The following is a 15,289-nucleotide window of genomic DNA, read 5'->3' as shown; positions in this document are numbered from 1 at the left end:
ATAGCCAATAACAAGTAAATGTAATTTATTTTATTTTTGTTGTTCATTTATTTCTTATTTGACCAGTTAACATTTATTTATTTATGCATATTCTTTAATCTCTCCAGATTTAAACAATATTTCTGGTTTACTGTCCTATAGTATGCACTGGAATGATTTCAAACCTGTTTTTATTTATCCCAATAATTATAAAGCTGTGCCTTGGAAATATTTGTTTACATAAATTGTTAACAAGCCGTTTGAGACCCTCTGAGATAACTTAGACTAAAGTGAACTATCTAAACAGTCAGTCCTTTACCTCACTGAGCCTCTCAGTCTGCCTGGCTATCAGTCCTGTCCAGACAGCTGATATCTGTCCTGTGTGTGAGCTGCGGGCGCCTGATAAGCCAACATCCCCCACTTTCATCATACAGGGCAAATGGAAACTGTAACCGGGGTGAAAAGGGTGTTATCTTTACTTAATTATGAATGTTGTTACATCAGGGCTGAAAATTCGTTTTTTTGTATTATATTTCCATTTAATCTTGTGGACGTGCAGATTCCCTATCCTCCATTAGGGGGTGCTGCAGCACCCTCAGCACCCCTACTTCCCACGGCCCTGTTCTCGGGTCCCCCTTTGGCGTCAGCAACCTGTGTGGAGAAGTCTGAGACCAACCCCTTAAGTTGCTGGAAATAAGGTTTCGAACTCATGACCTCTACTTCCTTTCCTACACTCAGGGCTCCTGGGCCCGGGAACTGATGGCCATGGGTCAGCTCAAATGGGGTGAAACCTGTCCCTCGGTTGATAGAGCTCCTGATTGACATAAGGGCCAGAGGCAAGGCGTCTAACCATTTCATGCCTGTCTCCTCACATGCTTTGCTGAGTTTCTGTTTGATGTTCTGGTTCATCCTTTCTACCTTTCCCTGAGATTGGGGGTGATAGACGGCTCCGAAACCGTGTCTTAGTCTTAGGGACTGTTCTACTGTCCGTAGGTCATGGTTCTTAAAATGAAATGACTAAATTGAACAATAAACCCATTATACCCCTCCTGGAAACATTGTCCTCCAAACTATAGAGACCAGGTTTCCCAAATAAGATACTTCAGAGTACTCATCCTCACATCCAAAGTTATTTCAAAGTCCTATGACTCATCCTCAGGAAAACTTTCACCTGTCAAAAAGAATCAGCAATGTTAAAAATCAAGTTACATAGTCATCAAGCCATGCAGGGATCATGCAGAGTCATACAAAGTTCATGGGTCATGTCTCACAATGGTCCAACTAATATGGCATAGTCAAAAATCCAAATAAAATCCTCTTTTGTCGGTGGGTCAGTGTTACTGTAACAGTCAGGAATTGACAACTCATGTCCTATAGTAGTGCACTTTGATATTCTACCAGCTGGAGTTTTTACTAGTGACATCATTGTGTTGATGTCAAACAATGCAACAAAGTTTTCCCCATGTTCGCAGCACAATTTTCTTCAGATGTTTAAACAAACAATTTATCAATAAACTTTATTAATATACTGCCCCTAGGAAACACAAAGCCTGACAAATAAGTGAACCTGCGGATAACGGCCTTTTGAATTAATATTCCAAATTAATCAATAATAATAATAATAATCAATTTTTATCAATTTGTTTACCCTTAGAAGTGAACATACCTCATGTTACATCAGGATGTTAAACTAAGCTTTAGCCAAATCAATCATTACAACTGTATCAGAGTTAACTGGTTGTTGAACAAACAAAACCTTTTTTGTTTACATCATGCAAACCACTGACTCATTTTTTCAATTTCAGCATCAGCCTTGTTACTCTAAAATTACTTTTTAAATGGGAATATTAGAAATGGAACAAATATTCAATCTTCAGAAATGTTCTAAACAAATGGAGAGAAATGCCATCTCTCCATTTAGTGAATAGCCAACATATTTAAAAAATGTCAGATATACAAAAATAAGCCTAGATAATCCTTTACTTTCAAAGTCTAAAGCTAGACCTAAGGTGAACAGTTTTTGTAATGGACAATTTAATCTAAAAACAAAACAAAACTGGACTCCTGTTCTTGTCATTTGTTCTTCAAAATACATTAGTAAATACCTTGTGAAGTATTCACAATATAACTAACCCTCTCTAGGATATAAAATCCATTCATCTTTAACCAGATACTATTTCCCTATTTATGTTTAGTTCATGATAATAATGGTATAACGACCACACGTTTTACCCATAGCTAGTTTCTATGTCAAGATTATTATGTGTGACCTAATAATCAGATGTCTTGTTTGCCAAACAAGGGTATTCAACTTTAATCTTTTCAGTATTCCAAACCATCGTTTAAACAATCAGCCTCTTTTCTTAAATACTAAGCATCTGTTCTACACCACACTCTGGAAAACTCTTGCACAGTTATGCTGTAAAATCATTGCATCATTTCTTCAGAGTCTGACCAGTCTGAGACAAGCCTGTCTCAAGATCTTGTCATAATGAGAACAGTCAGTGATGCGTTTTCCTCTGCAGTTGTAGTCAGTGGGATCAAGGAAACTCTTGTGGCACTGGGATGTCCTGAGGGGGAAGGAACCTCTGGATCAATGTGGTACAATCAGCAGACACATGTTGTCCTCTGCACAGTAGGAATCCCCAAAAACTGTAGTTCCTCTTCACAACACTGTAGCCTTGAAAACGAGGCACAAACAAAATGTCAAAACCTCCTCAGAGATGCGTTCTTTGCACACTTCTTCTATTTCTGTAGTGAGCAACAGTTCACCAACACACTGATTCAGAGTACAATCCAAAGGTGGTGCAGAACTATCCAGTGCTGCTGTAATCACAGCAAATCAGCAACTAGAGAAAAACTCAATTTAAATCTCTCCCCCAGCGGGTTACAAAATAAAATGGCTGAGTGTCTATATGGTCAGGAATGCTGAAACATGTGAATGTTAAAACAAACTAATGCTAGTAGTCTACCTATTCTTCATTACAAAACAAAGACACCCTCCCTAACCACTATCGAGTAATCTTTTATCTACTTGCTTATTCTATTCATTTTCAAATTGTTTATCTAAGTTGTGTTACAAGCATGGTTAGATTTGTAACAGAATACAAAACTAACTGTATTCAGCGCTATATTTTTTGAAAAACAAGTAATCTGATTACAGTTAATGAATATATTTTTGGAACACTTAAAGGAATTATTATAAAATGTAATCTTCATTATTACTAAAGTTAAAACCTAAAGAAATCATCACGGAACATTTTTCTGCCCTTATTACTTAATTGTTTCAATAAAAACTAAAAAGCATTGTGAAACATTGAGAACATCTCAACACTTTATTCAATCTGAGAACGAATGTTTATGACAGACACGCCCTATTTAATCCAAAACGGTCTTTAGTGGTATCAATTGTGAACTTTCTTAATATTAATTGTAAATGCAACGTATGTTCTCTTTAGAACAAAGATAGGATTGTTGCAGCTGAAACTGGTTAATAGCAATGTTCTGTTAACCTAGTTGTTCTTATATCTAGTAATGTATTTTTTCTTGTGATCCTGCACGTGGATGATGTAGCCCTCAGCAGTGCCCCTTCTGTCCGCCTCAAAGACCTCTGTGTTGGTCATGTTTGCGTACACACCCGGACGGTGGCCATACAGGAGGCTCCAATGGAGGGTTAGATAGCCATATAGCAGGTACTGGGTGATTGAGGTCGGATTGCTAGCCATCAGGTCAAGGAGATCAGGGATGCGCTTCTCAGCGGCCGCCACGGCGGCGAGAAGCTCCGCCTGGCTCGGCAGACGATCCAGCTTGCTCCTCTTCATCTTAAACTGGTTGACAGTGACAGACTTTTTCAAATCATTCATGTTGGCTTTCACCTCTCTGATGATGTGGGTCATATCAGACTGGGTGAGCCTGCACCCCCGGAGCTTTGACGCAGACAAGTACCTCAGGAAATGGTTCACAGTCTTCAGGAACAACAGCGATGTTGTGACTGCCCGGCCCGACTTTGAAATATACTCGCTCCAGCCACGGACCCTCTTTGTGTCTTTTAGAAACAGCCAGTCTGACAGCCGGTCAACACCATGGGCCATGAATACTAGGAAGTTCTTTATCCGGCTGACATTGGACATACAATTCTCTTTCCGTTTTACTGTCGGTGCGACACCCTCACAATGACCTCTGTATGTCTGAATGTACGTCTCCATGCTTTTAGGCAACGTGATTTCACGCATGGTATTCCCCCGTCCCTTCCCAGTGGACCAGTGATTTGGGGGAGAGGGCCAGTCCTTAGCCAGATTAGCTTTCAGCTTATTGGAGACAGACGCACAGGTCTTCTGGCATACAGGGGTCTCACTACCGGAGGCTTCTACGGACCGCATGACAGTCTTCACCGGGGTCTTGCTTCCGGAGGCTTCTGGGGACCGCATCAAAGACTTGAGAGGGGTCTCACTACCGGAGGCTTCTAAGGATCGCATGACAGTCTTCACCGGGGTTTTGCTTCCGGAGGCTTCTGGGGATCGCATCACAGACTTGAGAGGGGTCTCACTACCGTAGGCTTCTACGGATCGCATGACAGTCTTCACCGGGGTCTTGCTTCCGGAGGCTTCTGGGGACCGCATCACAGACTTGAGAGGGGTCTCTCTACCGGAGGCTTCTACGGACCGCATGACAGTCTTCACTGGGGTCTCACTACCGGAGGCTTCTGGGGACCGCATCAAAGTCTTCACCAGGATCTTGAGAGGGGTATTGCTGCCGGAGGCTACTGTGTTCATGCCGGGGGTACTTGAGATTGCTAGGCCCTTAAATCGTATACATTCTTTGTCTTCCTCAAGCAGAGCAGCAGTGGTTTTCTGCTTCCTGGATTTTAGACCCTGTTTTAGCCTGTAGCACAAGGTCTTCACCTCATAAATGAGGGCATCCTTCTGAGCCCTCAATGCCACATTTTCCAGCCTCACCTGCCTGCAGTCCTCTTCGTCACACTCGGTACGTGGGGAGAAGGGTGGAGGGTGAACCGGGTATTCCTCCTCATTGTCTATATCCAATGATGTAGCCATTCCAATGATGGGATTAGTCTCTCGGAGGTCATGGAGCAACTGCATGGCCACACTATGCTTCAGCCTTGCCATGACCTGATGTGCCTCATCTCGGGAGAACTCAGGGTGGTCACGAGTTACATGACGGTGTAGTCTCTTCCCAGCATACGAACACCCTGTGATGGGACAGGGTTTAATCCGAACATTTATTCTGCCACTGGCCATTTTAAGAATGATGCCTCTTTCCTCCAGGTTCCGCACTGCATGTTTGTGCTTAAGGTGCTTATTCAAAGCCAGATAGCGGAGACTGCACACCGGGCATTCGGACAACATCCTTCCTAAAACACACACAATGAATTATATTTAAATGGTTTTCTGTTTCTCCGTTTATATGCGTTAGCTAACTGGTGATTGCAACCATGGGTCCGATGCTTCAATGCAGGGAACACGGACCAAGGGGAGGACTTGGGTTACCACCTGGTTAAAATGGTCCCACCTCCGCACCAACGCGGGGCTGGTGATGGGTCCGATACATTGATTGTTTTTTGTTTCATGGTTCTGCCACGAGCTCACAAGACAGTTTTGGGTACGAAAACGTGGGGATAACAGGACCTCCGGGCGCTCCATCCCGCTCCGGCCTTCGCCGCAGCGGGGGGAGGAGGCATTGAACCCCTCGCGCCTGCCCCCGGAGGAGGCAGGGGAGTCAGGTACCCGGAGGCGCACGGTGGACGGCCAGGGCGAGGCCGCCACACCGCACTGGAGTCAGGGTTCCGAGTTTTTCGAGCCAGGTCCCGGTGAAACGCAGTACGGAGCACCCGGCAGGAGCCTCCAGCAGACCCCCCCGCGCGGTTCCCTCTTCCCTCGGAAGAGGCAGAGAGGTGGGTGTTTTTCATCTGCTGGCGGACTGCCGGGGAGAACGTGCTGCTCGGGAGCCAGGCTCAGAGTTAGTGGCAGTGAGAGCCCTTGCACCTGCCTTTTACAGCAGGCACGCGCTGGTATCGGGGTGGGGAGAGAAGGTAGAATCAGAGGCTGCAGAAATAGCCAGAGCCTTCCCCTCTAACACACCCCTCATTCGGTTCATAAGCACTGGGCAGAGTCCCCTGTCAACTCTCCTTATATTCCTCCGGAGACCAGTTGGGACATGGCAGCATCCCACTTCTCCTGGTACACCATATCGTTAAATGAGCTCAGTAATGTACTGCACAACATCTCATGGGTAAATGAGCTACGTAATGCCCTGCAATATCACATTTGGTTTATTTCCAAAAAGCCTGGCAAAAACACATATCGGTCATGTCCTGTAAAATATCATTCTTTGTTTATTTCCATCCTTCAGGCAAATACACATATCTTTGTCCGCTCCAGGAGCAGAGTCGAACCCACATTTTGGATGAACCGACCGCCAAGCACCGGAACCTGGACCCCGGGAGGAGGCAGGAGCCTCCAGCAGGTGTAAGCTGCTGGAGGACTGTCGGGGAGAACGCGAGGTGCACCCGGCAGGAGCCTCCAGGTTTGATGGCGGACTGTCGGGGAGCACGGTACGGTACACCCGGCAGGAGCCTCCAGGTATGCTGGCGGCGGACTGTCGGGGAGCACGGTACGGAGCACCCGGCAGGAGCCTCCAGGTCTGCTGGCGGACTGTCGGGGAGCACCTCACGTTCTGAGAACGCTTGATGCACCCGGCAGGAGCCTCCAGGTCTGCTGGCGGACTGTCGGGGAGAACGCTTGATGCTCCCGGCAGGAGCCTCCAGGTCTGCTGGCGGAAAATTAAAAAATTAAAAAATGTCATTCCTCCAGACTCAGAAAAAGTCTAAGTCAACTTTTTGGAGAACCATAGAAAATGGGTGAAAATGAAAAAATGTATCCCAAAATAGTGCCTCATAATGCGGGTAGAGTCCCCTGCCAACTCCCCTTGCATTCCTCCAGACTCAGAAAAAGTCTTATTCAACTTTTTGGAGAACCATGAAAAAGGGCTAAAAGTATCAAAATGTATCCCAAAATAGTGCCTCATAAGGCAGGTAGAGTCCCATCAAACTCCCCTTGCATTCCTCCAGAGGTCATTTAAAAAACGTAAAGTTTGTTAAGAACCATGCTGGGGGGGTCTCCGAGGCAACAAATGTGTCCGGGAAACTCAAAGTTTGCAACCATGACAGAGTGTGGTTGCTCCACAAGTGGTATTCAAGCCAGAATGCAGTTGGGGTGTATGTACAAAAATAATGTGTCCGAAAAGGCTTCTCTTAATGCGGCTACAGTTTCCTGAAAACTCGCCTTGCATTCCTCCACTCTCACAAAGTAACACTTTACTTTTTGGAGAACTGTACAAAATGGCTAAAAGTGCTGAAATGTATCCGAAAATTGTGTCTCATAATTCCTTGACAATGCCTGCATTCCTCCAGAGACCAGTTTCCCAAACTCAAAGTTTTGCAACCATGACAGAGTGTGGTTGCTCCACAAGTGGTATTCAAGCCGTGTCCGAAAAGGCTTCTCTTAATGCAGCTACAGTTTCCTGAAAACTCGCCTTGCATTCCTCCACTCTCACAAAGTAACACTTTACTTTTTGGAGAACCGTACAAAACGGCTAAAAGTGTTGAAATGTATCCAAAAATTGTGTCTCATAATTCCTTGACAACGCCTGCATTCCTCCAGAGACCAGTTTGGGAAGAACCATGCTGGGGGGTCTCCGGGCAACAAAATGTATCCGAGCCAGAGTGCACATACAGCGGATGAATTCCTCCATGAAGTTACACAGCCGATTTTTTCTGAGTCCTCTCAAAAACCGGGTTTCCGATTTCGTGCAGACAGTAGCTTGAAAAACATGAACGGTTTTTTCGGACGGAGAAGGGGAAGTTTGGATTCCCCTCTCCGTTGTAAATTGCAACGGGGGGGTGGAAAAGTGTTCGGGGCTTCGGTCCGAAGCGCCGAAGGGTTGAGCATCTCGGAGCCCCTTCTCCGTTGGCACGGAGCCCCTTCTCTGTTGTAATTTTTCAAAACTTCATTTTTTATTATTTTAACATATAATTGACCGTTTCTTTCATTTTTTTTTTCTTTCCACGGGTGGGGGCCTATAGCAGGCCGCCTACGAGCTCCCAAATTAGGCCCGGAACCTCCGGGATTTGTGGGATAAGCTCCATAAACTGACAAAGTCATCCAAATATGTCACTTTTATAGCCCAAAGATATATAATGCAAATACATTAAAATAGTAAAAGGGACAATTGTGCTCCGCATTACCCGGAATTTGATTTATATAGCCCCGAAAAAATGATTAAAAATCATTTTCGTGGGAAAAAGTGTTAAAACGCCTGATTAAAGCATATGCAGGACCCCAGTGAGCTCCAGACTATGTGCATTGTGTTAAGGGACCATGTGAGTGATAGCACCCATCATTTAAACGCAAAGGCCACGATTAAAAGTCACTTTTAGGGGGAAAACGCCGGCTCTGTCCGTTTCGTTAACAAACTGATAGGCAAATGGACAAGCGGGTGAAAACGGCCGCGCCGCTGCCAAGGCCGCCTTAATGCACGGGCTGACCTGGGCTGAAGCCCAGGGGCCTACGGAGATCAGGGGCCTATCATGAGCCAATACAATTTTATTTTAATTTTAAATAAACAAAGTATTGGCTTTCAGAATATGAAACTTTTATTTCCAAAATCCCACGATAAATACATGTTTGAAGCTTGTAAAGGGAAGATGACAGCTCTCACTCGCAATCTGCTGTTCCGCAGCGCTGCTTCCCCTCCCTCCGCTGAAATTATGAATGTAAGGTGTATAGTAATCATAGATAACACGGCAGGGTCCGTTAAAGTTTGTTTTTATCTGATTTCAAATAAACAAAGTCTTGGCTTTCAGAATATTAAACTTGTTTCGGCAAATTCAGATGATAAATACAACTTTGAAGCTTGTAACGGCATAATTACAAGCGGAGAACTGAGTAACTTGACGTCACAGCAGGCATAACAACAGCCGGTGTTTCTCGTGAGTGTTTTCCCCGGGAAACAAACACAGTACACACAAACGCAAACATACACAAACACACACGTATACACACACACACACTCGCGAGCTTCCCCCAGACCAGTAATCCAAAATGTCGGAGAAGAAAAAGTTTGAGAGTGGCGCTTGGAAAAGGAAATTGTTGAGGGAAAAGGAGTTTCGAGACAAGCAGCTATTAAAAGAAATGCCGAAGCTTACAGGTTATTTTAAACCTGTAGGCCAGGATGAGGAGGAAGGACAGATTAGTTCTGTAGCGAGCGGTGCTGGCGGTGCCGGCCGCGGCGCCTCGGAGCCAAGTAGGCCGTCTGGTTCTGATAGCGATGGAGTAGCGGGAGAGGAAAAACCGACGGGAGGGACGTTATCTGTTGGAGGAGATGGAGAGGACGACGAGGACTTGCTACGTGGAGGGGAGCCAACGGCAACCGGACAAATACATGAGGGAGGCCCGATACGTCACTCATCTGGAGGAGAAGACCAGGCGCGCGTAGAGCAGAGTGGAGAAGACAAGCGGGAAAACGAGGATACAGGAGAACTAGACGACCCCTACAGCACTGACCCAGGTCTCTGGGGCAACAACATGGACGAACAGGTGCTTCTCCACTGGGCGAAAATGGGTCCGGAATTGTGTCAAAACAGAGAAGCTGACCTCTCTGCCTCAGAGCGGCAGTACAAGCATCAGAAGAGATACTTCTCCAGAAGCTTATTCAAGCGCAAGCTGGGTAACGGGGAGTGTATGCTCAGGGAGTGGCTATGTTACTCACCATCCCGAGGTAGTGTCTTCTGCTTTGCATGCAAACTATTTGGCGATAAGAGAGACACATCATTTGGCAGCGTGGGATACTCTAATTGGAAGCACGCAAATGAACGGATAGCCGAACATGAAAGCTGTGACATGCACAGGAAAGCCATGGTATCCTTCATCAATCAGACAGCTGACTGTGGAACAGTGGATTCAGAACTAAAACAACTGTTTAATGAGGAGTGTGAGTATTGGACACAGGTGCTGCAGAGGGTTGTCACTGTAGTCAAGTATCTGGCAGAGCGGGGACTTGCTTTTAGGGGTGACAGCCACAGGTTTGGGGACACCAACAATGGCAACTATTTGGGTAGCATGGAGCTGATCAGTCAGTTTGATCCTTTTTTAAAAGCCCATATTCAGAAATACGGAAATGCCGGCAGAGGAAATCCATCCTACCTCTCACTAAATGTGTGTGAGGAATTCATACAGCTGATGGGACAGAGATTGCTGGATGAAGTCATCAGCAGAGTAAAACTTGCCAAGTATTTCTCTATCAGTGTGGACTCCACGCCAGATATCACACATGTGGACCAGCTGACTTTCATCCTGCGGTACGTATCACCAGAGGGCTGTATAGAGGAGCGTTTTGTCAAATTCCTCCCCATTTCCAGCCACACCGGAGAAGCGCTGTTCAATTCAGTAATTGGTGTTTTAGGAGACATGGGCATTGACATGAATAACTGTAGAGGACAGTGTTATGACAATGCTAGCAACATGTCAGGCACATACAAAGGCGTGCAGGCCCGCATCAAACAGATTAACCCACTGGCAGAGTGGGTTCCCTGCGCAGCGCACACCTTAAATCTGGTGGGGATTAACAGCGTTAACTGTTGTGGAGAGACTGAACAGTTTTTCAGTTTTGTGCAAGCGTTGTTTAACTTTGCATCAAAGAGCACTTCACGGTGGCAGATGATCAAGGCGGGTTTGCAGCCTAATGAAAATCACAGAATTGAAACTTTAAAAACACTTTCCGATACAAGATGGTCAGCGCATGCTGTTGCAACCAAAGCCCTGTGTCTGAATTACGCCTGTATCCAGCTATCTCTGCTCAACATCGTGGATGATGAGCACCATAACCTGAGCACAAGAGAGGAGGCCAGGGTATTGCATAAAAATATGAATAAACTGGAAATTGCACTAATGTGCAACATGTGGAATGCCATTCTCCAACGTTTCCAGGGCGTGAGCGCTGCACTACAGGCAGTGGAATTGGACCTCTGCAATGCTGTGGATCTAGTTAGGTCATTACGTGAATATGTAGCAGGCCTACGGGATCAGTTTGAAAACTTTGAGACAGCAGCAAAGAACATGTCCCCCACCGTGTCCGAAGAGTACAGAGCAGACACTCAACGAAAGAGAAAAAGAAAGAGCCAGGCTGATGATTCATCTGAGCCTGAGTGCGAGCTGTCAGGCCGTAGTCGCTTCCGTACATCAGTCTTTATCCGTGTGATTGACCGGCTAGTGTCAGAGCTGGACCGAAGATACCAGTCCTATAAGGACGTGTGTGAAAACTTTGGCTTTTTAAACAGATTTCACTCGATTTCCCCCCAAGACCTGCGCTCAGCAGCGCGGAGCCTGCAACAAAAATACTCCAGTGACTTGGAAGAGGAATTTGTGGAGGAAGCTGTACACTTCAGGGAGTTGGTACAAAATGAGAAGTTGAGCGGCACGTCTGCAGTGGAGTTACAGAAAATGTTAAGAAGGAGAAAACTACATACAGTGTTTCCCAACACAGACATAGCTCTACGGCTCTTCCTAACTTTGCCAGTGACCAACGCGAGCGGAGAGTGTTCATTCTCAAAACTGGCCTTGGTGAAAAACCGACTGCGCTCAAGCATGCAGCAAGAACGAGTCAGTAACCTCACACTGATGTCAATTGAGCATGACATTCTTCGTGAGATGGATTTTAAGAACATCATAAAGGCTTTTTCTTCAAAGAAAACCAGACGGAAGCACTTCTAAAGAGGTAAGGCAATGCTGCACTATTCATTGATTCCCAGTAGCCTGCAGGTTTAAATGTGTTGTGCATCGATTTACATAACTAGGTTTGTGTTAATCCACCGGAGATAATGATCATTCTCATCTACTGATACCTGGCATTGAGGCCATATGTTGCTGTTCATGGTGCTGAATTAGTGGTGTGTTTGTGTGTGTGTGTGTGTGTGTGTGTGTGTGTGTGTGTGTGTGTGTGTGTGTGTGTGTGTGTGTGTGTGTGTGTGTGTGTGTGTGTGTGTGTGTGTGTGTGTGTGTGTGTGTGTGTGTGTGTGTGTGTGTGTGTGTGTGTGTGTGTGTGTGTGTGTGTGTGTTAAAGGAACCTGCATAACCTGTTAAATATAATTATAACTTTGGCCGCACATATCATCTGTGTAAAATGTATGCTTATGAAACTAGACCAAATGTTCTCCTGATGTTCTTATTTTCCTTTGTTTGCTGTGCTCAATTGTGTGTGCGTTGACTTAGGAATGTAGTGGATCCAGTCGCCCCCCCCGGGGTACTGTTGTTTTCTACCATTAAATCAGCTTATTGTTAATCTCATATCTCTGTGTCTGAGCCCTTCCTTTCATAGCAGACCACTCATCAAACGAACGGCGCGGAGCGGGCTTGAACCTTCAACCACTCAGAGGGGTGGTGCTCCAAAATCCAACAGTGTGTGTGTGTGTGTGTGTGTGTGTGTGTGTGTGTGTGTGTGTGTGTGTGTGTGTGTGTGTGTGTGTGTGTGTGTGTGTGTGTGTGTGTGTGTGTGTGTGTGTGTGTGTGTGTGCAATCACAGAGCCTGCAGAGGCTATAAATGACTTTGATTTGTTGTTTAAATAGGGGGCCTACAAAACCATCAGCCCCAGGGCCTGGTGGCAGGTTAAGGCGGCCCTGGCCGCTGCTACACTGCTCCAGGCTGTGTGCATTGTGTCAGGGGGCCTTGTGAATGATAGCACCCATCATTTAAACGCAAAGGCCATGATTAAAAGTCACTTTTAGGGGGAAAACGCCGGCTCTGTCCATTTCGTTAACAAACTGATAGGCAAATGGACAAGCGGGTGAAAACTGCCGCGCCGCTGCTCCACTGCTCCAGGCTGTGTGCATTGTGTCAGGGGGCCTTGTGAATGATAGCACCCATCATTTAAACGCAAAGGCCACGATTAAAAGTCACTTTTAGGGGGAAAACGCCGGCTCTGTCCATTTCGTTAACAAACTGATAGGCAAATGGACAAGCGGGTGAAAACGGCCGCGCCGCTGCTCCACTGCTCCAGGCTGTGTGCATTGTGTCAGGGGGCCTTGTGAATGATAGCACCCATCATTTAAACGCAAAGGCCACGATTACAAGTCACTTTTAGGGGGAAAACGCCGGCTCTGTCCAATTCGTTAACAAACTGATAGGCAAATGGACAAGCCTGATTAATGCATCATGCAGGACCCCAGTGAGCTCCAGACTATGTGCATTGTGTCAGGGGGCAATGTGAATGATAGCACCCATCATTTAAACGCAAAAGCCACGATTAAAAGTCACTTTTAGGGGGAAAACGCCGGCTCTGTCCAATTCGTTAACAAAGTGATAGGCAAAGGGACAAAAGCGTGAAAACGGCCAAGCCGCTGCTCCACTGCTCCAGGCTGTTTGCATTGTGTCGGGGGGCCTTGTGAATGATAGCACCCATAATTTAAACGCAAAGGCCACGATTAAAAGTCACTTTTAGGGGGAAAACGCCTGATAGGAAAATGGGCAAGCGGGTGAAAACGGCCGAGTCGCTGCTCCAGGCTGTAAATTAAAAAATAAATTGGGTCGATGTTGTATTCAATCTGGCCATTAATATTCCAGTGAGACGAAGTACGTACATTGACCGGAGTGATCCCATGTTAATTTTGTCCAAAAACTGGAGCATTCCCTAGCCCATAACAGGGTGTTCGTATGCTGGGAAGAGACTACACCGTCATGTAACTCGTGATCACCCTGAGTTCTCCCGAGATGAGGCACATCAGGTCATGGAAAGGCTGAAGCATAGTGTGGCCCTGCAGTTGCTCCATGACCCCCGAAAGACTAATCCCATCATTGGAATGGCTACATTATTGGATATAGACAATGAGGAGGAATACCCAGTGCACCCTCCACCCTTCTCCCCACATACCGAGTGTGACGAAGAGGACTGCAGGCAGGTGAGGCTGGAAAATGTGGCATTGAGGGCTCAGAAGGATGCCCTCATTAATGAGGTGAAGACCCTGCGCTCCAGGCTGAAAGAGGGGCTAAAACCTAGGAAGCAGAATGCCACTGCTGCTGTGCTTGAGGAAGACGAAGAATGTATACGATTCAAGGGCCTGGCTATCTCAAGTACCCCCGGCACAGTAGCCTCCGGCAGCAATACCCCTCTCAAGACCCCGGTGAAGACTGTCATGCGGTCCGCAGAAGCCTCCGGTAGTGAGACCCCTCTCAAGGCCCCGGCCAAGTCTGTGATGCGGTCCCCAGAAGCCTCCGGCAGCAATACCCCTCTCAAGACCCCGGTGAAGACTGTCATGCTGTCCGCAGAAGCCTCCGGTAGTGAGACCCCTCTCAAGGCCCCGGCCAAGTCTGTGATGCGGTCCCCAGAAGCCTCCGGCAGCAATACCCCTCTCAAGACCCCGGTGAAGACTGTCATGCGGTCCGCAGAAGCCTCCGGTAGTGAGACCCCTCTCAAGGCCCCGGCCAAGTCTGTGATGCGGTCCCCAGAAGCCTCCGGCAGCAATACCCCTCTCAAGACCCCGGTGAAGACTGTCATGCGGTCCGCAGAAGCCTCCGGTTGTGAGACCCCTGTATGCCAGAAGACCCGTGCGTCTGTCTCCAATAAGCTGAAAGCTAATCTGGCTAAGGACTGGCCCTCTCCCCCAAATCACTGGTCCACTGGGAAGGGACGGGGGAATACCATGCGTGAAATCACATTGCCTAAAAGCATGGAGACGTACATTCAGACATACAGAGGTCATTGTGAGGGTGTCGCACCGACAGTAAAACGGAAAGAGAATTGTATGTCCAATGTCAGCCGGATAAAGAACTTCCTAGTATTCATGGCCCATGGTGTTGACCGGCTGTCAGACTGGCTGTTTCTAAAAGACACAAAGAGGGTCTGTGGCTGGAGCGAGTATATTTCAAAGTCGGGCCGGGCACTCACAACATTGCTGTTGTTCCTGGAGACTGTTAACCATTTCCTGATGTACCTGTCTGCGTCAAAGCTCCGGGGGTGCAGGCTCACCCAGTCTGATATGACCAACATCATCACAGAGGTGACAAACATAAACGACTTGAACAATTCTGTCACTGTCCACCAGTTTAAGGTGAAGAGGAACAAGCTGGATCGTCTGCCGAGCCAGGCGGAGCTTCTCGCCGACATGGCGGCCGCTGAGAAGCACATCCCTGATCTCCTTGACCTGATGGCTAGCAATCCGACCTCAATCACCCAGTACCTGCTATATGGCTTTCTAACCCTCCATTGGAGCCTCCTGTATGGCCACCTTCCGGGTGTGTACGC

At 46.8% G+C, this 15,289-nt stretch overlaps 1 protein-coding gene across 2 annotated transcripts in view; it reads right to left on the bottom strand.

Annotated features, from left to right (window-relative positions):
* The window catches only part of LOC307018569 (uncharacterized protein), a 48,109-nt gene that overhangs the window by 12,933 nt on the left and 19,887 nt on the right, over positions 1–15,289 (bottom strand). Inside the window, exons 2-3 of one of the 2 annotated variants that reach the window (XM_079648873.1) lie at positions 1,101–1,150; positions 299–425 (exon numbers count right to left, since the gene is read on the bottom strand). The exons of the other annotated variant lie outside the window; for it this stretch is intronic. Coding sequence (XP_079504999.1) covers positions 1,122–1,150 — 29 coding nt within the window. The 3' untranslated portion in view covers positions 299–425; positions 1,101–1,121. The remainder of the gene's footprint in view (positions 1–298; positions 426–1,100; positions 1,151–15,289) is intronic. 2 annotated transcript variants of the gene reach the window in all.

The sequence above is a fragment of the Notothenia rossii genome (assembly GCF_949606895.1).
Source record: "Notothenia rossii genome assembly, chromosome: 9".
Lineage (NCBI taxonomy): Eukaryota > Metazoa > Chordata > Actinopteri > Perciformes > Nototheniidae > Notothenia > Notothenia rossii.
Note: the sequence above shows the minus strand (reverse complement) of the source record. Positions and strands in the feature narration are given on the sequence as shown.